We start from the raw sequence: 15648 nt of genomic DNA on the forward strand, positions 1-15648 counted from the left end.
ATGGGCATAGACGCCCACCCGATAAGAGTTATCCAATCCGTATGCCCTATAATCATATACAGATATAACACCTATACTTAAGTTACCTTTCCTAAACCAATTAGATTGCATGTTGAGTTTTGTAAAGTTAGACGTCAATGATGACGAACATTGCCTATAAGAATCTCTGTTCAATTGAAGTTCGTGGAAGTTGGAGCGAGACCGGTGATCGCACTACAGCTGATTCCCATTTGTTTCCCTGTTTGATGTATGTATCATTAAACAGACTTCCCTTTGCCAAACTACTGAGTCCTTGTTATTGAGTCGTGTCAGAGGAAGTGAATCCTGCACCCCCTGTCCTCACATGGTGCAGCTATCTTGTTTTACAAGTTCTAGAGGGTGAGTGCTGACCAATGGGCCCGTCAGCGAATTCCTCTCCTCGTGAACACTCCTTGAAAGCTTCCTGCGACCAACTACAGTCTGATAAAGGTTTACAGGAGGCCAATGAGGCACTCAGCCACACAGCTCTGATGACTGTGTCAAACTACCTAAGCAAGTCTCGCAGAGACCTATGTGTACACAATGGCATCACCGCACTAATGATACATGTTATGTTATGTTATGTTATCTTGCATTTGTATAGCCATCTGTATATATTTACTCATCTGTGTGCTGCTATTACCCTTGAATCAGTAATCAATTGCATATGCACATTTCTGGAACAGCAATGGGAACCACTACAGCTGCTGCTTATGCAAAAACCTCTTTGTTATGTATAAACTCAAGAATGATCATATATTGAATTACCATATGACACCAAATGAAAAAGTTGGTTTGCTATGTTGATTAGGTTTTGGGCATCTGGGTAGATAAACAGGAAGAACTTGACTAATTCTTCCTCTATCTAAACACAATCAGCGATATAATTTTTCATGGGACGCTCCCACACTTCATTGTTGGGATGTGTCAATACAAATAGAAGATACACATTCATTTCAGGACCTTCTCATACACCAAGCCAACAGATTGCAATCATGTATTGTCATACATGCATTTAGACCCCACAGCCACAAGTACTTGTTTACCATATAGCCAATTAATGAGAACATTAGGTAAGTTAAATATCAAATACAAAGTAAAGTTCCATCAAAAATAACAAATACATCTTAGAAATGTTCGCAAAAGTTCAACAATAATGATTTTCTTTATTGGGATGGATTAGTCACCAAACTAGTATCACCAAAGGATCAGCTGTAAGTGCTTTAAATCTTGACATATTCTGCTAAAGGTTCAATAATAAGACAAATCATGCAGGATAAGTGGAACATCTTCTAACATGATGATTAACTAAAGGATTTTTTTTTTCCAAAATGCTCTGCTTTTACTAATCCGGGATCCAGAAATTCTAAAGACTTACTGTAATGATGGACACAAACCAATTAAGTGTCCCGATAACTGGTACTTTCCTACAATAATTGCTCCAAAATTACAGTATACAACCAACAACTTGACAACATATATGACTTAAAGACTTTGGAACTTGTGATACTGAAAACATTATTTGCATCATAAGATGCCAGGGCGGCATACATTATATGACCCAAACTATTTGCAAAGTTTCAATTTGTTGCAGCAAAAGTCTAATATTAGAAGATAAAACGTGAAAACTTCAGTTGCTAAAAACTTCAACTCTTTATAATATCAAATCTCAAAAATTCATTTCTCGATTTTGAAGTTGTCAAAAAACCATTCAGAGTTTGTGATAAAGCAAACAGACTCTTCCTAATGAGGAACCTTTTGGATTGAAAGACTCAATTGACTTGCCCCTATCGGTATGAAAGAGAACCTATATTTAAATTGTTTACATTTGCTAATTTGGTTACTTTTTTGAGTATGTGGTGACAGAAAATAGAATTAATTTCTATGTTTTATATACGCGGCTACATAATTTATACGAAGGATGTATTTCGATGATTTCAAGTGCTTCTTTACTATGGATATTATATGTCATTTATTTAAGAATGCTCACTATTAACCGGTTTCTGATTAATTTACTGGGTTATGTTGGCTTAGTCTTTCCTTTTTCGTACTGAAGGAAACATTACATCTGTTAAGGCTCAGCCACTCAAGACATCATGTTTTATTGTATTCTATGTAAATTACATGCAATAGCCACAGAAATGGGGCTGTAGACAACACACAGAACTTCTGCCCTATTGATTATGTAGGAAAGCAGGAGAAAAAAAAAAGTACACGTATTCAAGTTGCTGTCACCACACATTCCAAAATGCAACCAAATAAGTAAAATGGAAAAATGTCCACACACTGGAAACGGAGGACCTGTTGCTGGCAAGGGCATGTATGTCCCCATGTGTCCTGTTCTGAAATGCTGATGTGCTGCCTAGCTGATGAATAAGGCAATGATATTTGTCTGAGAGCAAACACTCGGTCTTTTTACATCATTCCAAGATATGTTTTATTTAAAACTGTTGGGGCTTGAATGCCAAAATGGGTCGAGACGTAAATAAAACCTGTCCGACATGCAGGCTGTGGTTCCACAGTCATTGCATGAAAGAAACAAGTCCTAACGTCGAAACTGGCTGAAGGATGTTTTTGTTCGAATAGGTCATTTTCGCTGTGCTGTCCTCACCCACAGACTTGGGATCCGAGCAGATGTTTCTGTCCAGTGGTTTACCCTATCCGCCAGGACCTAGTGATATTAAATGCAGTACTCGCACGTGTTTCACTGTTACTAACCTAACAAAGCATCAACCCGCTCAGCGATGTGTGTAGAGATCGCTGTCTGCATGTGTCGATAGGCCAGCAGCTCACACAGGTGCCTACAGGTGCATAGCCGTCTCTGCCAGTCTGGCCACCTGTCAATCACCCAAGGACATACACATAGACGTTGAAGCGCGCACGTGTCACTAGGCCAGCTCACACAGGCACGTGCCCGTCTAACGACGCTGCTGTGTGCATATGTGTTCTCCCAAGAATAGTTGTTTATATTTGTTTCTTGGGATCGTAATTTTCATATCATTCTCATTATTGTTTTTTCATACTATTCCAAATTCTTCAAAGGTGATACCATATATTAGACCTCTCTTTGTTTAAGGACTATGGCGTATTAATGTATTCATTGTTTTTATTTATTTGCACTCTGAAAGCGCTCACACGTTACAGAACAGGAATAGTTTTTTTTTGCGTATTTCTAACGCGCTTAAATACCCAAGCGTTGCTTCATGTCGTCTTGCTTCCAAGGCGAGCACGTTGCCACTGAGCCATCCTCCCGGGACAATTCACATCAAAGCGAGTCTGATGGTCCAGAAACTTGAGATGCAACCTTCCTTTTATACACTCTTACGGTTTCTGTGTCTCGGGCAGTAGGAAGGTTTTGCTACACTGCCCCCCACGCCCCCAAAATGCTGAACACACTGTTTATATACAGCTCTGCACCTTCAACGGTACTGGGCAGGTCCCATGCGCTCCTTCCACCACTTTGGCCAGCGTAGAACAGGATCTTCAAGTCACGGTGACCTTTGAGAACATCGCCCGCACGCAGGCCATATACACAGAGTAGGAGATCTACACCCTGCAGCAGTCACAGACTAGGAGAATCTACACCATGCGGGGCAGTCAGACAGTGGGAGAATCTACACCATGCGGGGCAGTCAGACAGTGGGAGAATCTACACCATGCGGGGCAGTCAGAGAGTGGGAGAATCCACACCCCACGGCAGTCACAGAGTAGACTAACCTACACCCTGCGGCAGTCACATAGTAGGAGAATCTACACCCGGCGTCAGTCACGGAGTAGGAGAATCTACACCATGCGGGGCAGTCACAGAGTGGGAGAATCTACACCATGCGGGGCAGTCAGAGAGTGGGAGAATCCACACCCCACGGCAGTCACAGAGTAGACTAACCTACACCCTGCGGCAGTCACATAGTAGGAGAATCTACACCCGGCGACAGTCATGGAGTAGGAGAATCTACACCATGCGGGGCAGTCACAGAGTGGGAGAATCTACACCCCACGGCAGTCACAGAGTAGACTAATCTACACCCTGCGGCAGTCACATAGTAGGAGAAACTATACCCTGCAGCAGTCAAATAATAGGAGTGTAGGAGAATCTACACCCTGTGACAGTCACAGAGTAGGAGAATCTACCCCCTGCGGCAGTCACAGAGTAGGAGAATCTACCCTCTGCGGCAGTCACAGAGTTGGAGAATCTACACCCTGCAGCAGTCACAGAGTAGTAGAGTAGGAGAATCTACCCTCTGCGGCAGTCACAGAGTTGGAGAATCTACACCCTGCAGCAGTCACATAATAGGAGTGTAGGAGAATCTACACCCTGTGACAGTCACAGAGTAGGAGAGTCTACCCCCTGCGGCAGTCACAGAGTAGTAGAGTAGGAGAATATACCCCCTGCGGCAGTCACAGAGTTGGAGAATCTACACCCTGCAGCAGTCACATAATAGAAGTGTAGGAGAATCTACACCCTGTGACAGTCACAGAGTAGGAGAGTCTACCCCCTGCGGCAGTCACCGAGTAGTAGAGTAGGAGAATATACCCCCTGCAGCAGTCACAGAGTAGGATAATCTACACCCTGCGGCAGTCACAGAGTAGGAGACCTACACCCTGCGGCAGTCACAGAGTAGGAGAATCTACACCCGGCGTCAGTCACAGAGTAGGAGAATCTACACCATGCGGGGCAGTCACAGAGTGGGAGAATCTACACCCCACGGCAGTCACAGAGTAGACTAATCTACACCCTGCGGCAGTCACATAGTAGGAGAAACTATACCCTGCAGCAGTCACATAATAGGAGTGTAGGAGAATCTACACCCTGTGACAGTCACAGAGTAGGAGAATCTACCCCCTGCGGCAGTCACAGAGTAGTATAGTAGGAGAATATACCCCCTGCAGCAGTCACAGAGTAGGATAATCTACACCCTGTGGCAGTCACAGAGTAGGAGACCTACACCCTGCGGCAGTCACAGAGTAGGGTATCTACACCCTGCGGCAGTCACAGAGTAGGGGATCTACACCCTGCGGCAGTCACAGAATAGGAGACCCTACACCCTGCAGCAGTCACAGAGTAGGAGAATCTACACCCTGCGGCAGTCACAGAGTAGGGTATTTACACCCTGCGGCAGTCACAGAGTAGTAGAGTAGGAGAATATACCCCCTGCAGCAGTCACAGAGAAGGATAATCTACACTCTGCGGCAGTCACAGAGTAGGAGACCTACACCCTGCGGCAGTCACAGAGTAGAGTATCTACACCCTGCGGCAGTCACAGAGTAGGGGATCTACACCCTGCGGCAGTAACAGAATACAAGACCCTACACCCTGCAGCAGTCACAGAGTAGGAGAATCTACACCCTGCGGCAGTCACAGAGTAGGGTATTTACACCCTGCGGCAGTCACAGAGTAGGGGATCTACATCCTGCGGCAGTGACAGCGTAGGTGATTCTACACCCTGCGGCAGTCACAGAGGCACATAGCTGCCATCAGAATACATGAGTCCGATGTTGCAACAGACCTGGCGTATTGCTCTGTCAACGCGCTTCATGGGACCCTCCTGTTTTCAAGGATTCCAGAGGCGCAAGCACATTTGTTATTTTGAAATACTGCCCTTCATTCCAAGTATTCTGATGCAAAGGTGCAAAGTTCCACTTGTTGCCATCTGAGATGATCTCACATCGCAAGCAATAAGGATGGAGGCCGGAAGCATTGACACAGGCAGTTGGGCAACGCTAAACAACAGACCATAGGGAGGTCGCCCATGGCGGCTGTGAGAGGGCCCCCCTAGGCTTGACCAGATCTGCCGGGTGCACACAGGCACCTGTGCTGTGCTCTCCTTACCTTCTCATCCGGGATCTGGTCATTTTACTGATACAATGCCCTTACTCATCAGGCTCTCCCAAGGATCAAGAGTGAAACAATTGATTGTTCAAAGTAACCTGAAGGTATTCCGGTTAAGATCCCAGATGCCGTGTGAACCTGTGAACATCCGCTGGCGATTTAAGAATGCCAAAACGCCCATGAGGACTTCGCATGCCAACGCCATGAAGCCTCCCGACCTTCTGCCTTACAAGGGTCGGCCACGTATGGCTTTCCCGATGCGTTGGACTACAACTCCCATCATCCCTAGCCAGCATAGTAGACGGGAAGCCATAGTGCAAAACCTCTGGCGAACCGCAACCAGGTCATGTATTCTGTGATGCAGGCCGGTGTTTTCTCTATCAAGTTGAACTGTTATCTGTTTAAATAAAAAATAAACGTGGATGTATGGCCTGTCCCCACTGTTCCAATGTGCAGTCCGAATATTAAACGCCAAGTGCCTCAGTCTCTAACCTCTGCACTACACACACGCACAGCAAGTAGGTGACCCTGCACTTCATGTCATCGGACCATAATATTGACATGCGAAGGCCAGCAGGATAGCTCAGCGAGCAGAGCACTTGCTTATGACATTTGTGCATATTCCACTGTCAAAGGAACCCGGCAGGGCACCTGTTCTTAAGTGGAGCACACCTGGAACGAAGCGCTACACAAAGCCTTCTAGTGTGGGATTCAAGGAAGGAGCCAATCCTTTCATAAAACGCTTCACAGCAAACGTGGCCGGCCTAGAGTTACCGTGATAAATGAAGCCACTCCCAGAATGTCACAGGTGTGCTCTCTGAACATGTATGTCTGTATGTATGTCTGGGGGGACACATGTAGACAGTAGAAGCATCTGCAGGCGGCTGCTGTCACCCTGTTTGGTATTGGGGTGTGTGATGGCACAGTCCCCTTGCCTCGTCATGGACTAGAGCCCTCACTGCCCGCTTCCACATGTGTCATGCTGCCCTCTGGCCTTCTGACCATTTGAAACATAACTCTCCAGGCAAACATGTAAGGTCCTTTAAGGTCATTGAGAGGCCACCGACAGCAGCAATATCTTCAAAGTTTCAGGCTGCAAAGAACTGCACTGACCTTGTAAGAGCCTTCAAAGCAAATCAACGACTTCTGATTGGCCAGCAATTGGCATTACTCTGACAATATATTAGTGATGTCAAAACTCCCCTACCACTGGACAAAGGACGAGGGGCACTAACTTTCCATGGCAACGGATCAGCAGCCCAGACCACTGGCCAGGTGACTGTCAATTGTGGTTCGCACAGTCAAGCATAGATATAAAAAGACACAACTTCAGAATGAACTGGTGTCTGGCATGACACAGACACGTTCCCAGTGTGCATGCAGAAAAGCAAGCGCACATACGCAGCCCTGTGTTGCACGGTGGCTGGATCCAGGAGCAAAGCATTGGTATCTGAGTGTAGCCGGCGCTTGACAAGTCCCCAAGACAGGTCTGACTCAGCCTTTCATCCTTCCAAGCTCAATAAATCACTTCCATGTGTTAATATCCCCGCAAAAATATCGCCATACAAAAATATCGCCATATTTTTGCGACAATATTAACGCATGGAACCTGCGAGGGACACCCCTGCATTCTTTTTAAAGGAGCGGGGGACACCCCTGCAACACCCACTCCCAAAACCCGCCAAAATGATCCTCCCCAAAAATATTGCCTATGGCCTTTCCAGACGACCATGTATATGGTGATATTTTTGGTGGGGATAATATGTAGTGATACCGATAAATCGAGTGCCATTCAACATGGGATCATTATTACACATCTCAATGCAGTGCTTAGAAGCTGGTTGTTGCCTGGAAGCACTATGCAGGAATCCAGTATTATTAACTTATAGGGCCCGATTCATGGAATATTTGCCCAGTTCAAAGTAACTTTGATCTGCTGAAAAGTGACTTTGCACTGACGACACGACAGGGAAAAGTCATTTTTCGGCGGTGCAAATTCACTTTGAACTGGACAAATATTCCATGAATCGGGCTCCTAGTATCCCTTTTGGAATTCACAGTACAGTGTCTTTTTACCCACGTTTCTACTGGGCAATACATGTTTGTACATCTTTAAACAATACATGTTTAAATTTAGTAAGTTAAAATTGTTTCTATGCCACTTCACTGGCAAACTTGAATGCGCCATGGGTTGCCAGGGGTGTTTCATAGTAGAACCCATTGTGGTGTTGTGGAACTGTGTTTATTCAAAATTATCCGCCCACAGCGGAAATTGATATATCTGCGTGTTTCTGAAGAGCGGGCGCATGGAACGGACGTCACTAACTTGCGACATACACTTTATCTTAAAGAAGCGCCTCCAACCTTTGATTCTCCAGATGTTTTGGACTTAAACTCCCATCAGCCTAGCCAACATTGCGCAAAGTGACGTCACTAACTTGCGACATACACTTTAGCTTAAAGAAGAGCCTCCAACCTTTGATTCTCCAGATGTTTTGGACTTAAACTCCCATCAGCCTAGCCAGCATTGCGCAACGTGAGGGATCCTGGGATTTGTAGTCCGAGACATCTTGCTGACTCATTTCTTATAGAGGAACCTAGACTGTGCAACGCCATTTGAGGCTTACAGGGGGCAAGGCGCCGGGCCACTGGAGGTCACCGGTGCTGTCTGCGCTGGACAGGGGCCTGACACCGTTGGCACTCAGAGGTTTTGCAGTATATCATCCAGCTGCCCTAGTCAGCATAGTCACGTGAGGGATCACGGGAGTCAGCACCAAAAACACCAGGCGTGGCGTGTGATGTCCCAGACTTTCAGCGGCCTAGTTATCTTTTATTTTTTATTGGAGTTACTTCTAATAGAGGGAAGGGCATTAACCCTAAAGGACTCATCAAAATGATACTTTTTAAAGAGTAAAACCCCTACATAGATAAAGTCGAGGGAGGGGTGATCCCAAAAGATCCGAACATGTCTGATATGTGCATGTGGTTGGAATACGCTTGTGAAAGTTTGAACCAGTGCTAAGCTATAGAACACTACTAATGTCCTTCGCTTGGGGTTCCTAAGCCAACCTCCCCCATGCATACAGCACCCCGCAAAGTATGTGTAAGTAGGGCCTGATCTCCCACAGGAAGGCTCGCCTCGCCCTGTGCCTCTGGAAGGGGGCATCGAAGCTTGGCAGTCACTCGGACTCACAGCTGGAAAGGCCCTTTCTTCACACCCGTGCACGCCCCATGCTTTAGAACGTGTCCTGTTTCTAGTGCTCTACCTGGCCCAGGGGGGCAGTCAAGAACTTTCCAGAGAGAGGGGTATTTACTGCCGAGATGCTCAGGCTGCAGAAACACCGGGGTGGTTGCCAGAGCTCCCGGGGGAATAAACTGCTCATCAACGTCGTCACGAATGAGGGACTACAGGTTCTCCATGGAGCATCACGGAAAGAGAGCGTGAGACGGCGGCCGGAGTATAACTGAAAGAGAGTGTGAGACAGCGGCCGGACTATAATGGAAGGAGAGTGTCAGACAGCAGCCAGGGTATAACTGAGATAGTGAGACAGCAACAATACAGAGGACGTATAATGGAAAGAGAGTGTCAGACTGCAGCCAGAGTATGACTGAATGAGAGTGTGAGATAGCAGCCGGAGTATAATGGAAAGATAGTGTCAGACAGCAGCCAGAGTATAACTGAGATAGTGAGACAGCAGCCAGAGTATAACTGAGAGTGTGAGACAGCGGCCGGAGTACAACTGAAAGAGAGTGTGAGACAGTATCCAGAGTATAATGGAAAGAGAGTGTGAGACAGCAGCCACAGAATAATGGAAAGAGAGTGTCAGACAGCAGCCAGAGTATAAATGAGAGTGTGAGACAGCGGCCGTATTATAACTGAGTGTGTGAGACATTGGCCAGAGCAAAAAGGAAATAGAGTGTGAGATAGCAGCCAAAGTATTATGGAAAGAGAGTGTGAGAAAGTGGCCAAAGTGTAATGGAAAGAGAGCGTAAGACAGCAGCCACAGAATAATGGAAAGAGAGTGTCAGACAGCAGCCAGAGTATACTGAAAGAGAGTGTCAGACAGCATCCCAAGTATAACTGAAAGAGAGTGTGAAACAGCGGCCAGAGTATAATGGAAAGAAAGTGTGAGAACGCCTCTGAAGTGTAATGGAAAGAGAGTGTGAGACAGCAGCCAGAGGATAATGGAAAGAGAGTGTCAGACAGCAGCCAGAGTATAATGGAAAGAGCGTGTGATACAGCGGCCGGAGCATAATAGAAAGAGAGTGTCAGACAGCAGCCAGAATATAACAGAAGGAGAGTGTGAGACAGCAGCCAGAGTATAACTGAAAGAGAGTGTGAGACAGCAGCCTGACTATAATGGAAAGAGAGTGTGACAACACCTCAGAAGTATAATGGAAAGAGAGTGTGAGACAGCGGCCGGAGTATGATGGAAAGAGTGTGTCAGACAGTACCTGGAGTATTATGGAAAGAGATTGGTGTCAGACACCAGCCAGAGTATAATGGAAAGAGAGTGTCAGACTGCAGCCAGACTATAACTGAAAGAGAGTGTGAGACAGCGGCCACAGTATAATGGAAAGAGAGTGTCGACAGCAGCCAGAGTATAACTGAGAGTGTGAGAACATGGCCGAAGTACAATGGAAAGAGAGTGTGAGACAGCAGCCGAAGTGTAATGGAAAGAGAGTGTCAGACAGCAGCCAGAGTATAATGTAAAGGGACTGTCAGGCAGCAGCCGGAGCATATGGGAAAGAGAGTGTCAGACAGCAGCAAGAGTATAATGGAAGGAGAGTGTGAGACAGCAGCCAGAGTATAACTGAGAGTGTGAGACAGCGGCTGGAGTATAATGGAAATACAGTGTGAGACATCAGCCGGAGTATAATGGAAAGAGAATGTGAGAGAGTGGCAGGGGTATAATGGAAAGAGTGTATCAGACAGCAGCCAGAGTATAATGGAAAGAGAGCGTGAGACAGCAGCCAGATTACAATGGAAGGAGAGGGTGAGACAGTGGCTGGAATATAATGAAAAGACAGTGTGAGACCGTGGCCGGAGTATAATGGAAAGAGAGTGTCAGACAGCAGCCAGAGTATAACTGAAAGAGAGTGTGAGACAGTAGCCGGAGTATAATGGAAAGAGAGTGTCAGACAGCAGCCAGATTATAATGGAAAGAGGGTGTCAGTCAGCAGCCAAAGTATAATGGAAAGAGAGTGTGAGACAGCAGCCAGAGTATAACTGAAAGAGAGTGTGCGACAGCTGCTGGAATATAATAGAAAGACAGTGTCAGACAGCAGCCAGAGTATAACTGAAAGAGAGTTTGAGACAGCAGCCAGAGTATAACTGGGCAGAAAGTGTTAGGCAGTAGCAAGATTATAACTGAAAGAGAGTGTGAGTCAGCAGCCAGAGTAAAAATGAAAGAGAGTGTGAGACAGCAGCCAGAGTATAATGGAAGGAGAGTGTGAGACAGCGGCCAGAGTATAATGGAAAGAGAGTGTCAGACAGCAGCCAGAGTATAAGGGACAGTGTGAGACCGCGGCCGAGGGGAGGGAGTCAGGACATCTCACAGTCCACAGGTACATTCTTAAACTATCAATTCGAGGATTACTGAGAGCACCGTTAGCGGGCGACACTGACACTGACGAGGGATTAGAATGTATGTGTAATATATTGTTTCCATTATGAACTAATCTATCCCTTAAACGGGAAGAACACGTATAAAACCAAACACCTTTGAGATGACAAGTTCACCACACTTACCAAGAATACATTCTCAAGTTACTAGGCCACAAGTTACCGAATAGCAAACACCCCATGGAACGCAAAGCACGCGGGCATCTGTGCCACCTTATAGCCAAGCCGGTGGCATGCGCGGGCCTCTGTGCCACCTTATACCCAAGCCGGTGGCATGCGCGGGCATCTGTGCCTCCTTATACCCAAGCCGGTGCCATGCGCGGGCATCTGTGCCACCTTATACCCAAGCCGGTGCCATGCATGGGCATCTGTGCCACCTTATACCCAAGCTGGTGCCAAGCGTGGGCATCTGTGCCACCTTATTAACAAGCCGGTGGCCACGCGCGGGCATCTGTGCCACCTTATTCCCAAGCTGGTGCCATGCGCGGGCATCTGTGCCACCTTATACCCAAGCTGGTGCCATGCGCATCTATGCCACCTTATACCCAAGCCGGTGCCATGTGCGGGCATCTGTGCCACCTTATAGCCAAGCTGTTGGCATTCTTGGGCCTCTGTGCCACCTTATACCCAAGCCGGTGGCATGCGCATCTATGCCACCTTATACCCAAGCCGGTGCCATGTGCGGGCATCTGTGCCACCTTATACCCAAGCCGGTGCCATGCATGGGCATCTGTGCCACCTTATACCCAAGCTGGCGCCATGCGCGGGCATCTGTGCCTCCTTATACCCAAGCCGGTGACATGCATGGGCATCTGTGCCACCTTATACCCAAGCCGGTGCCATGCGCGGGCATCTGTGCCACCTTATACCCAAGCCGGTGGCAACGCGCGGGCATCTGTGCCTCCTTATACCCAAGCTGGTGCCATGCGCGGGCATCTGTGCCACCTTATAACCAAGCCGGTGCCATGCGCGGGCAAGAGGCTCACCACGAGTAATAGCGGATCACGCTGCAGAAGGGGGGTGCTGCCCCCCTGCCCTCCCACACAGCCCCCGCGGGCAGCATTCGCCATCTCGCTGATTGTAGATTTGTACAAACTAAGGCCGCCTTCCGAGGCTTACCAACACACCCCCATTGTACAGCTGCAATCCCAGTGCGCCACTGGCTTGCAATGTGTGTGTGCCCTGTCATGTGCGTGGGATGCAGGGCGATGTGCCCAGGTAAAGGGTGGCATCCATGCGCTGAATACACGTAGTGGGGGCAGGACACGGGATGCCAAAAGATCTGTAGACGTGTTCATTTGTGCTCCTGCATCAGACACTTCATGTGCCACCTCAGGGTCCCTGCCCTGCCACCCCAGGGCGCACACAGAGCATGCAGGCCTCACGGCTGGTCCACGGGGTGGGGTCCTTCTCAGGGTTCACGGCCTGTCCTGGTGCTCCCACGGGGTGGGGTCATTCTCCTCCCCGGCGGTGGTGTTCCGTCGGTCCTGCCAGAAGTGCTCCACATCTGGCAGGATCACGTCCTCCTTGAGTCTGTCCACCTCCGTGGGCTCCGCCTTGGCCGCGCTGTGCAGGTCCTGCAGGGACTGGACGGTGCTGGTGGCCACCTCCCCCCCGTTCAGCCCAGACCCTGGGCGCAGCACTTTCAGGCAGGCCTGGCACTTGACCATCAGCCAGATGTCCCGGAAGCCCTGGCGGAACTCGTCGGACACCGCCATGAAGACCCCCGGGTTCAGGGTGCAGTTGAGGAACATGACCACCTGGGCCAGCACCGTGAAGGCTGCGGGGGGCTTCTGGCCCTCGAAGGCGCTGTGTCGGGCCCACACCCAGACCACCCACTCGGGGAGCCACATGGCCTCGAAGGCCAGACTCACGCTCATGAGCATGGAGGTGAGCTTGCGGCTGAGGTGGCGCGGGCTGGGCGCGCGGGGCCGGCGCTCCTTCCGGTGCCGCATGGCCCTCATGTAGCAGCAGAAGGAGAAGCACATGGGCAGCACGTAGGCCAGCAGCGGGTACAGCTTGCTGAAGACGTCCATGAAGTTCAAGGCATTGGGGGGGACTTGGAAGACGCAGAAGGTGGCCCCCTGGCTCTCCTGGATCCGGGTGAAGAGCAGGTGAGGAAGAGGCATCACAATGGCCAAGGACCAGATGAAGAGGAGGACTCCCACCAGCTGCCTGGTGTCCAGGCTCAGAAGCTTGGGCGGGGTGACCACGTGCCGGTAGCGGGCCTGCCCAATGGCAGCCAAGGTGAAGCTCTTGGCCACCCAGCAGCTGTGCAGGAACCAGTCTGTGGTGCGGCACACAAAGGCCCCCAGGACCCAGGAGTGCCTGGCATAGGTGACCACCCTGAAGGGGATGCAGAAGCAGACGAGCAGGAGGTCGGTGGCACAGAGATGGACCACCAGCGCGTTCACCGCCGAGCCCTTGCCCCTCCTGAAGTCATGCGCCAGGATGGCCACCACCAGCAGGTTGCCCCCGAGCCCCACCAGGCAGATGGTGGCCAGGAGCAGGGGCAGGACAACAGTCAGTTCCACGGGGGCCTCCGAGGGAGACTGCGCGCCCCCGGCGAAGAAGATGGCCTGCGAGCTGTTCATGGCCCGAAAGTGCTGCTCCCCCATGTCTCTCGTTGTCTTTTGAGGTTCAGAAAGCCCTGGAGCTGGAGACCAACGAGACAAGCAGAAGCTGGACACAGACGCTGCTCCCCCCTCCCTCCAGCTGTCTGGGGTACGCTTCACTTCGATGCTGGCCTGAACCCCCCAACTGACGGCCAGCGGTTTCCTGTGAGGTGACGGGGAATACAGGCTATTCCAAAGACTCACAGACCCATCCAGACGTCCAGAGAGGCCACTTGAGACCCAAGAGCTCAATATTATCTGGGCAGCTCCATCAGCAGAACATTTCGAGGTCCATCCATGAGTCTCAGCCCCAGAATCCAATGGACACTCTGCTTGAGAGGAGGGGTAAGAGTTAGGGACAGGGGGAGCCTGCTTCCAGCCCCAGAAGGGGCTTCAGGGTCTCTAAGAGGCCGGGGTGGCTTCAGAGGAGGGGTAAGAGTTAGGGACAGGGGGAGCCTGCTTCCAGCCCCAGGAGGGGCTTCAAGGTCTCTAAGTGCCGGGGGTGGCTTCAGAGGAGGGGTAAGAGTTAGGGACAGGGGGAGCCTGCTTCCAGCCCCAGAAGGGGCTTCGGGGTCTCTAAGAGGCGGGGGTGGCTTCAGACGAGGGGAAAGAGTTAGGGACAGGGGGAGCCTGCTTCCAGCCCCAGGAGGGGCTTCGGGGTCTCTAAGAGGCAGGGGTGGCTTCAGAGGAGGGGTAAGAGTTAGGGACAGGGGGGAGCCTGCTTCCAGCCCCAGGAGGGGCTTCAGGGTCTCTAAGTGGCGGGGGTGGCTTCAGAGGAGGGGTAAGAGTTAGGGACAGGGGGAGCCTGCTTCCAGCCCCAGAAGGGGCTTCGGGGTCTCTAAGAGGCGGGGGTGGCTTCAGAGGAGGGGTAAGAGTTAGGGACAGGGGGAGCCTGCTTCCAGCCCCAGAAGGGGCTTCGGGGTCTCTAAGAGGCGGGGGTGGCTTCAGAGGAGGGGTAAGAGTTAGGGACAGGGGGAGCCTGCTTCCAGCCCCAGAAGGGGCTTCGGGGTCTCTAAGTGGCGGGGGTGGCTTCAGAGGAGGGGAACAAGTTAGGGACAGGGGGAGCCTGCTTCCAGCCCCAGAAGGGGCTTCGGGGTCTCTAAGTGGCGGGGGTGGCTTCAGAGGAGGGGTAAGAGTTAGGGACAGGGGGAGCCTGCTTCCAGCCCCAGAAGGGGCTTCGGGGTCTCTAAGTGGCGGGGGTGGCTTCAGAGGAGGGGTAAGAGTTAGGGACAGGGGGAGCCTGCTTCCAGCCCCAGAAGGGGCTTCGGGGTCTCTAAGTGGCGGGGGTGGCTTCAGAGGAGGGGAAAGAGTTAGGGACAGGGGGAGCCTGCTTCCAGCCCCAGAAGGGGCTTCGGGGTCTCTAAGTGGCGGGAGTGGGCACCCTACTCAGCCGCTGGGCCATGCTTTGGACACGTGCAGCCCTAAGTATAGCCTGGTGCTCCTGGTCTCCAGCTGCTGAGATCTGCTGGGCACACAGCGGCCCCTCTGCACACCAAGGGCCCACTGCACTGAGAGCCCCTCCCTAGAGACTGCTATGACTTGTGTCCAATCACTCATGT

The 15648-nt window shown here is 50.3% G+C and overlaps 1 protein-coding gene across 2 annotated transcripts; it reads right to left on the reverse strand.

Moving 5' to 3' along the window:
- Positions 1 to 1113: 1113 nt before the first annotated feature.
- On the reverse strand, positions 1114 to 14092 carry LOC138516926 (G-protein coupled receptor 151-like). Of its 2 annotated transcripts, none has more exons than XM_069632390.1 (2): positions 11221 to 14092; positions 1114 to 11148 (listed from the first exon to the last, which is right to left on the reverse strand). In XM_069632390.1, the coding sequence occupies exon 1, from the start codon at positions 14090 to 14092 to the stop codon at positions 12893 to 12895; it is 1200 nt and encodes a 399-aa protein (XP_069488491.1). In that variant the 3' UTR covers positions 1114 to 11148; positions 11221 to 12892. The 2 variants fall into 2 exon arrangements, with proteins under 2 accessions (XP_069488491.1, XP_069488490.1); XM_069632389.1 differs by having other exon boundaries at positions 1114 to 4928; positions 4961 to 14092.
- Between the last annotated feature and the right edge of the window lie 1556 nt (positions 14093 to 15648).

Source organism: Ambystoma mexicanum, chromosome 6q (genome assembly GCF_040938575.1).
Source record: "Ambystoma mexicanum isolate Mex_15411 chromosome 6q, UKY_AmexF1_1, whole genome shotgun sequence".
Taxonomy (NCBI): domain Eukaryota; kingdom Metazoa; phylum Chordata; class Amphibia; order Caudata; family Ambystomatidae; genus Ambystoma; species Ambystoma mexicanum.